The sequence below is a fragment of the Nicotiana attenuata genome, unplaced genomic scaffold (assembly GCF_001879085.1).
Source record: "Nicotiana attenuata strain UT unplaced genomic scaffold, NIATTr2, whole genome shotgun sequence".
NCBI lineage: Eukaryota > Viridiplantae > Streptophyta > Magnoliopsida > Solanales > Solanaceae > Nicotiana > Nicotiana attenuata.
In genome coordinates, this window is record NW_017670289.1 from 182,671 (window position 1) to 192,749 (window position 10,079).

At 34.3% G+C, this 10,079-nt stretch overlaps 1 protein-coding gene across 1 annotated transcript in view; it reads right to left on the reverse strand.

Annotated features, from left to right (window-relative positions):
• Positions 1 to 9,359, reverse strand: part of LOC109237295 — an 11,040-nt gene extending 1,681 nt beyond the window's left edge. The window contains exons 1-2 of the mRNA XM_019403587.1: positions 9,009 to 9,359; positions 8,397 to 8,638 (exon numbers count right to left, since the gene is read on the reverse strand). Of these exons, the coding sequence (XP_019259132.1) occupies positions 8,397 to 8,638; positions 9,009 to 9,251 (485 nt within the window). The 5' untranslated portion in view covers positions 9,252 to 9,359. The remainder of the gene's footprint in view (positions 1 to 8,396; positions 8,639 to 9,008) is intronic.
• Between the last annotated feature and the right edge of the window lie 720 nt (positions 9,360 to 10,079).

Sequence of the window (10,079 nt, forward strand, 5' to 3'; positions counted from 1 at the left end):
CAAACCAAACCCCTCCATTCACCCCTCATCTCTCTGAGACCCAAACCCTAGCCGCCCTTATATTCCACCGCCGCTCCGCCGCAAACCACCCACCGTAAATCGCCTCACGGCGGTTCCGGTGGTCCAATCGACCCCAAATTTACACCCTGAACTCCCCTTCACCTCCTCATTCCTAACCTCCAATTAGCTTCCCTCGAATCCCTTTAGATTTGTTCGAATCTTAGATCAAAATCACGGCCCAAAACTTGAACCGTTCCAAATCGTTTCAAATTCACACCCTATGATGCTTACCCCTATCTGAACCCCAAACCACCTTTAACCCCTTTCGAATCAGCCCTGAGCGCCTCGAATTTTGGATCTGGTGATGCGGAAGAACCCTAAAACTCCCTTTCTTCTTTTTCTGGTCGGCGTTTGGTCAAATGGACTTAAAACCTCTATTAATTGACTGTCCTCTTCAAGAACAGTCAATTAATGTTGGTCCAAAGTCCATATCACACCTCAGAAGTTTTGGTCGATGCCCTGTTTTTGATCCTGTGCCGATTTTGATCGAGTAAATCCCTTTTCTTTCTTTCTTTTGATTGTTTGATTTTGTTCTTTTTGTCCCTTCTATGCACGTTTAATTTTTCTTTTAGTAGCATGTTAGTTTTTTTTTTTCTTCTTTTGTTTGCCCTTTTGTGTTAGTTGATTAGTTCCTAATGTCCGTTTTAATTAAAGCATGTGCAATTTGTTTAGGTTTGTTAGATTTTGTCGAATTGAATGATCATAGTTGTTTTATGCTAGACTCATAATTGTTATAATTCTGTCTCCTAAACACATGGTCATCTGATTTTAGCTTTAAAGTGGTTGTTTAATTAGTAGTCGTTCAAACTTCTGTGCTAAAATTGCATTGATCCCATAATTGATCAAGTGTTCTCTCCTTCCAACTTTCAGATTTTTATATGATAGGTTAGTTCAGGTTTTATGTGTTCCTTGTGATTTCTGTAGTTAATTAGAAAGAAAAGAAAACAGTCTTAACAAAGATAGGCTGATTCAATTTTTAAAATACAGTAGTTCTTTGTGACTTCTACTGTTCCATTGACATCTGATGCGTCTTTTGCTTTATTTCAAGTTGTTTGGCTTGATTTGGAAACTAATAGAAACTTTAGGGACTTATTTTGAATTAAAAGAGTCTAGGTAAAATTGAAATAAGCAGTAACTTAAAGGGTAAAATTGAATTTTTACCTAGGCTAAAAATCAAAAAATTCTAGAACTTAGGAAAACTGTCCCAATCCTTAGCCAATGCTGATATTGGATAAGAGGAAAAGGACATACAGCTGTCAAAAGGGGCTGTACTATTCTGAAATTTAGGAATTTAGGTCAGAATATTCCCTTTTGATGCCATTTCTTGCACACTTTATAAAAGGAACAACACTCACTCACACAGAGGCTAGGTTTCAAATTTAATAGAGAATGATTAAACAACCACACAGAGAATGGTTGTTTAATTAGTAGTCTTTTCGGCAGAATAGAGAATGATTTAATTAGAAAAACTTTCCTCCTTGGTTTCCTTAAAAGCTGAAAAGATGTTTTGAAGTAGAAGGCTCTCTCCTGGTTTTCTTCGGTTGAAATCTCTGGGTTTCTAAGGCTGAACATGGGTCTGATTTAGCTATCATTTGCTGTTTGCTGCTGCTCATTATCTTTTGGAAAGCTCAACTGTTTTAGTGACCTTTATTTGGTCCTTTCTTTGAATCATCTATAGGTATGTAACCACACTCTAGCTATGAGAATGAACTTGTTTTGTGCAAATCTGAAGTTATTCATGACTATGTGTGTATGATTGTATGTTTCAATAATAGAACTTAATGTGTTGTTCATTGTTCTTCATCAGCTTTTCATGTGTCTTTCTATGCATTTCAATATGTAGGAAAATGTTGTTAAAATAACACAAATAGCTGTGTCTCATAACAGCATTTAGGTTCGGTTTTGTTTATGATGCTTCTCTTCTCTCTTTCATCTGATTCCTTTCACTCAAAATACTGTTTTCATTTTTCTTTTTTTGACTGTTTGGTCATGAGCTGTAGCCATGTTGGTTCACCCACCAGTTGGTTGGATCAATTGGCTTTGAGAGCTTTAAGGTGGGATTTACATGTTAAGGAAAGAAGGTGAGGCTGCTATGGACAAAGCTATGTTCAAAAGGAGCAAGAGTCTTCTATAGTATAAATCTGTAATAGCTTAGTAATAGATTAGTTTATCATTTTTGCGCACTTGTTTTAAGAAAACAGTAGCATGAGTTTAACAGCAAGGCAAAGCTCATTATTGATGTAAAGTTTGTCATTCAATACTAAGAATTGTGTAATAATGGTACTGTCTAAGTGCTTGAATATGAACTTACGTTTCATAGGCTGGGTCGCAATTAATGCGCCTAAGTGTATGTTTCTTGGTAAGTTTTTAAATATGATTCTGTGAACAACCTTCATGGAATCAAGATGTTTCTGGCTGTAATTTCAGAAATTCGAATGCTTAATGTGGACTTGGTTAAGTTTAAGTCAAAGCAGCCTGTCGAAAGTTATATTTGGGGTGCCTTCTGTTTGAGTTCACTCTTTGCCTTTAGGGCCTAATTTCAGGCCCAAATGGCTTTGAGCTCATGTTTTTTTTCCTCAAGTTTGATGAACATTCTTTGCGTAAAGGTGGGATGGATCTGGCCCTATTAAGACGTGCCATTAATTTCTTATTATATGTTTTTCATAAACAAGTAGTTATAATTTGGAGTTTAGCCATGAATAGCTTATGCTTACAAACAGTGGTATCCTGATTAGCCTCTAATTTTGTGATTAAAAATTTAAAATCTGGAAAGAAATTCTCTTGTAATTCTTGATTTATATATACCATGGTTTTAAAAGGCAAAGAGGTGTAGGTAGGCCAGCCGGTGCCACTGCACAATTGGGCCTGCCTGGAATCCAAGCCCAACGTGGGCTGTTTGTCTCAAAACTTGTAATTGTAACCCATGATTCTGGTTTTTGGGCCTTATCGTGAGCCCATTTCTTCACCTCCTTCAAATTGATCTAGTAGGGGCCTGTCCTGGCCCATTCCCTTTTACCCAAAAATATTCTGCGACCTTTCTCATTAATTAGTTATCCTTTGTTGAATTAAGTCCCAAATAGGAGTGTACTAGTTGACCTTAAATAATTAATTTTCCTTATAAGAGGAAATCATTCAGGGTGCGCCATGCATAATTAAAACCCCAAAATACGTGGCCCTTGCATTAACTTCATAATTTTAGATCTAACAAATACCAAATACTCGTAGTTTGCTTTAGGCTCGATTTAGGCTAGTATTGTGATTATGTATACGTTCGCGTAACATAATTGCAAATTTAATTCTTAAAAGACTCGAGGGATGCATCTGCGCAACTTCAACAAAACTTTCTTAATAAATCAACAAAAAGCGTTACTAATCGTGGACACGTTCGCGTGACATGATTTTGACGCGCCAAAAGAAAAGAGTATACGTACGCGTAACTCATTTCTTTAATTACGAATAAATCAAGTGATTAAAAGCGGTAAAAGGTAAATGCACATAGGTTCTAAAATAAGTAATTAGACAATTTAAGCCAAGTAATAATCACTAAGCGACCGTGCTAGAACCACGGAACCCGGGAATGCCTAACACCTTCTCCCGGGTTAACAGAATTTCTTATCTAGAATTTCTGGTTCGCAGACTTTAAAAATAAAAAAAAACTTCCTCGATTTGGGATTTTAAATAAACCGGTAACTTGGGACACTGTAACTTATCCCAAGTGGCGACTGTGATTTTGAATAAATAATCCCATTTCGAATAATGTCACTTTAATTGGAAAAACTCCCCTATATACCCTCGGGTGTAAAAAAGGAGGTGTGACACCCGTTCAACCTAGGGCTGTTCATTCGGATTGGATATCCAAAATCCGAACCGATCCATTCAATTTCGGATTTCGGATTGGATCGGATTTCGGATTGTGTTTACTGAAATTTCGGATCGGATTGGTATATTTTAATCCGATCCGAAATCCGAAATTATTAGGACATGTATAAGTATTACATTTTAATTACGGATAGTTAGTGCTTACTTTACATCAACCTCCAAGTTATTACCTTTACAATTGCTAGATTTAGCTATATTGGCACCATAATACTCTCATAATTGAATAAACATGAACTTTTCTTAATGTATTGCCTCTTTTACAAAGAAAATATACATATTAGTTTAACTTTGAGGCATAATAATACGATCCGAAATTCGATCCGATCCAAACTTTAAAATCTGATCCGATCCGATATAATTCGGATCGGATTCAGATTGCATTTTCTAGAATCCGAAATCCGAATCCGAAATATGCTAAATCCGATCCGATCCGATCCGTGCACAGCCCTAGTTCAACCGGTCCAAGGTTGGGCTGGTTATTGACCCGCCCCTTTTATTAAACCTAGCCCATCTTGATCCAATCTATCTCAACTCATTTAAAGTTTGGCTGATTTTTAGCCCAAATCAATCCATGAGTAGCTTTGCCAAAATATCTTAGAAATAATATTTTTTATTTGTTATGTTATATATGACCATAACAAAAGAAAAAAAGTATTATTGTTATAAATAGAATTTTATTTATGGTGAATGTCTATATTTAGAGAGATTCTAGGGTTTATTACTTGGTGGCTAAGTCACCCTCTCCCTATAAATAGAGGGTTCTATTCCATTGTAAATCATCTTAAAATAAATAAGGATTCTCTCTCCCTGCTTTTCTCTGCAATATTTTTCTTCTTCTTTTATTAGTTTATAACACGTTATCAGCACGAGACTCAAACCAATTGAGTAGAAGCTTTGGGATTGAGCATAATGATTGTTAATTGTTCCATGAAATTCCTTCATGATTAAATTCTGGATTTAAGGTAAGTATTTTACTTTATTTTTCTCTTTTATTCTGTAATTTGATTTTATATACAAGCAAAGACAACAAAGTTTGATTATAACTCTAATGGAGTTTGTAAGAAATTATAACCACCTAAAATGGTAAAATTTATATGTCTTGCCATGATCAAACTCATGTATGATTGTGGGCAAAGAAGTGGAAACCCGTCCCATTGAATTTGCTTCATTCTCATTCCATTAAGAGAATGTGGTAGCAATATGTAATAAGTCTGAAAGAAGACAAAATTATTACCGTGAAGGTATCAATGAATGTGGACGTGGCAATAGACGAAATTATAATCGTCATCATTGTGGTAATGAGAACAATAAGGATTCCCAAATAATTCTTCACTTTGTGAAAGTAATGTTTGTCATCAATTTGACATGAGATTTTGTAAAGCACATATAAATGATTATGGTCCATTCATGATATGAATGTGACAACATGTGATTTATGAATACATATTCATTTTTGGAAGAATATGAGCGTGCTAGTGGTATATACCGCACTCACCTCTAGAAGGAGGTTTGAGGGGAAATAAGAAAATAATGTCATTATTATGGCATAAATGGTCATTGGTCACGTACTTATTGTACGCCAAAATATTTTGGCATTGTGAAAGACAACGGTAATGCAAGAAACAGATCGTGCTTATAATTTTGACCATAACCATAATGGTATAACTTTCTCTTTAAAAGAGATATTCACCATATGGATGTTGATGAATATGTGGTACTACAAAATTAATTGAGAACTCTGCAAGAGCCAATTATACTATTTTGGAGAAACACAATTGATTACCAATAAGGTATTGTGTTGTAGTAAGTCTCAAAGAAACTTATTCAGTTTCCAAAGTATACGCGCAAACGGTTGATTATATTGAGACTATAAACAAAGGAAAGATTTAATATCTTCTATTACTACAACTTGTAGCGGGATAATATGCATGTGAAAAGTTACCCGCTTTTCTCCAGTTTGTACTACACAAATAAACGAATACCACAATAAAGTGGATGTTTATTGATATAAAAACTCATATCATAATAAACTTGGAGTTTATTAATAATTGCACACGTCATGGTGTAAATATAAAGTTTATCAATATTGATAATTTATTCAGTTGGCATAATTGGTTTACTCATATCAATTTAAGTATGATATGCAAAAATAATAGAGAATTCACATGGGTAAATATTAAAGAACTAGAAAGTTCTTTATGAATTCTCTTATATTACTTGTTCTCATTAGTTAATTGACCAACTAAAATTGGGATTGAATCCCATGAATGCTGGAAATTTCAAAGGTGAATATGTGCCCATTCATCTGCCATGTATACCATATAAGATGCATCTATGAGATGATTACATGTGCGATTATTATTAACCCGCAAAAAGGTATTTTGCGAGGTAACTTGCTCAATAATTTAATTTCGAGCATAATTTTCAAAATTTTTATTCAAGAAGGTCATCTTGATAAGTTGGTTTACATCACAGTTGGTTTAGCAAAATGATTTATTGAGTGCCTCCACTTAATAGCTAAACTATTTCTTATGAGAACAAAGTTATATATATTTGTTTGATATACGTTCGAAAGTATACTATTTTCTCCCCTCACAAGTGGTTCAGGGTCAGTAACCAAATAATTCCATCTTATTATTATTGATGTGCGGTGTATATTTCGATTAACACCATAACGCACAAAGATGGGTTCTCAAAGTTGAGGAAACAAGTTAGTTTTTCTAACATGAGGGGGAGACAGGATAAACAATTGAGAAAAAGTTACGTGGAATGAATTATCATTTGTATATCTAGAACCTCGAATATGATAATATGAATTTGAAGTTCATAAAAAGATAATTCATTTGCAATATATTGCAAAGCATGCCAGACGCATTTGCTGACCCAAAGAAAGTAACTATATTCTCACTGCAAATGCTCCTATTAGAATTAGAAGGACAAAGTCTATGGTACGCTTAAAGCGTATAGACAAATCGGTTTTAAATAAACTTTTTGATAAAGAAGATGAGAAAATGATCATAATAAAGGAGGCAAGTGATCTAGAAGGTCACATGACATAACACTTCATAAAATCTCAGGAGAGATTCAGGTACCTGAATATATGAATGAAGATCTATGTTATGTCTTTATGAAAAATAAGGAGGTTGGAACCGATATAAAATGTTCGTCGACGACATCTATGATAGCGTTAAATATAATATGAGGATCTTAAGTCTGGAGAAACAATTTCGAATAGAATTGGTTTCATATGAAAGACATGTAGTTTTGAACATATAGTTCAAATACTTGAAAGTATAAAGTCAATGGTATGTGCAATCAGTTTTCGATATCTTATTTGTCTAGCATGACATGAAAACTTGATATGCATCTAATGAAAGTCTATTATATGACTTATATGGCTTAACTTATATGACAATCCATGAAGGATTTAAATTGCTTAAAGCATATACAATTCTTGATCTTAAAGTACCACATCCTCAGTGCAATTTGTATACAAATGTATCCTGCTATAATTATACGCATGATAATATGATAGCATGAGTTTTTGCCCCTATGTGATGATATTGAACTGACGATTCCAACAAGATCATATGAAGACAATTCATCGCTATCGGGAATGATTTCAAGGTGCAACATATTCATTCAAGTTAATATGGCTGATTTATTTATCAAATCTCTACCAACGATCTTTTGAAGATGATGCACATGATTGGAATGCGAAAGCTCAAGGATGTGAATTGATGCTCTCATCAGGGGGAGTTAATACGCGTTGTACTCTTTTTCCCTTACAAGTTTTGTCCCACTGGGTTTTCCTTGCAAGGTTTTTAACGAGGCAACCAAAAGACGTATTGTAGATATGTGTACTCTTTTTCCTTCTCTAAGAATTTTTTCCCGCTGGGTTTTATTTTAATTAAGGTTTTAACGAGACACATTATCTGTTGAATAGACATTCAAGGGGGGGGGGGGAGTGTTATAAATAGAATTTTATTTATGGTGAATGTCTATATTTAGAGAGATTCTAGGGTTTATTACTTGGTGGCTAAGTCACCCTCTCCCTATAAATAAAGGATTCCATTCCATTGTAAATCATCTCAAAATTAATAAGAATTCTCTCTCCCTACTTTTCTCTGCAATATTCTTCTTCTTCTTTTATTATTTCATAACACTTATTTAGTAATTATACAATTCATACTAAAACAACACATATTAATTAAAGCTTAGTAAGAGTTTGACGGGTTGGGTTAGGATCCAAATTTTAGTACATCTTGACCCAGCCCACCTCAGCCCAAGTAATTTTTAAACATGTCAATGACCCGCATATTTATTGACTCAACCCATTTTGACCCGCCCAAAATCGGCCCAACCTGTCTATTTGACACCCCTAGTTTTCTCATATCTCAAGTTATATGTTAACATCATTTTGAGATGAGTAGAAGGAAAGGAGACATTACACATACCATGTGGAAACAAAGAAGAAGCCAGCTTGCCAAACAAGTGTGTTGAGAGAATCAGAATGAGGATCCCAATAAAGTATATGAGGAGGAGTTGCTTTGCTCACAACAATCAACAAGTATGTGTGCTCAATCACCATGGCAATAGCCAGAGCCAAAAATGCAGCAGAAGCACACAATAGAGGTGTTTTCCCACTACCACTATATGTGCATTCATTTGTCCCTCCTCCTTTCCCACTCAAAATCACCTGCAATTTCCATTTAACATAATTATTATTCAATTCCAATATGCAACAATTCACTGTTCTAAAAGATGTTTTCAACTAAAATTAACTTCTTTGGCTTTGGTGACTACTCATCTCAGACTTAGCCTTCTTTCATGAACCTTTCCCTGTTTTCAACAGAAATTGTGGTACATCTTTTTGAGAGAAATTATGTAGCATAATTTAACTTCTACAAATTGGTGGTACAAAACAATTTTTACAAAAAACAGGTCACCTAAAAGATAACTATAAAGTAAATTACATGTTGCAATATGTTAAAGACACAATTATAGCATACAGTTCTTTCTTTTACACCGTCTGTGTATATAAGTTAAATACGAAAAAGAAACCCTACCTGAGAACGCGTGGCTTCGGCAATGAGGGAGAGAATGAAGCAGAGGAGGCCAAGAAGTATTGACAAGACCATAAGAAATGCACCCATTTTGCTACCTAAATTGGTACTAGGGCGACTTGGTGCAAGATCTGCATGAGTCACAGCCATTCCAGCAACAACAGGAAGATCAATTTGGTCAAGTTCAAAATTAATGGATGGTACAGAAGACAAAAAATAAAGACTGTACTCTTTCGAATTAGCCATAAAGTGAAAAGTTTTAGAATTGCTTGGAACAAAGGTTGCTTAAAGGCCAAATATTCCTTTGTACGTTCTTGAGCTTTCCATGTAAGTTTTCACACACAAGGTTGTCATTATTGAAAGTTTTTTAAGTTTGAAGCTTAATCTAAACCCAAAAAGGTATTACTTTATTCAGATTATTAACTAAATCAATGTGGAACAATGCTTTTTTAAAATTAAACCTTTTATTGTGATCCAGAAAGGGAAAGAACGTATTAGTAAAAAGAAGCTTTATTTCAAATTGATCTTCTGAAATATTAATGCATGCTTTTCGAGAGATTATTTGATTGATTTAGCAATTGAGTATTTTATACAATAAAGAACTTTAAGTGGAATCTGTCGACTTAAGTACTACTGCAAATTCTTGAATGACCTTACATCATTTGCCGACCCAGATGCTTGTATAAAATAGCACGAGGCAGGCATATTATTTTCTTTACCAACTTTTGCACTCAACGAATAATATTTCTGTGGGCATAAGTTCTTGTTTAGTGCATATTAAAGCATACAAATAAATTTGAAAACCTTAACCTATTCTCCACGTTTCTATTACTGGACAATATTTGTCTATCGACGGGCGGAGGTGGATCTAAGATTTAAAATTTTTCGGTTCCTAAAAAAACAGCCTTAAATTAATATAAAATAATAAATGAATTCACAATTATATAGTTACAGATATTTAGTGAATTTCTTAATTAAAAACTATTAGATTCACATGAGTCCCATAACTAACACTATAAATCCCCTATTGATAGGGAGTGGGGTAGGATGGTATCAATTTCTTTTGGTTATACA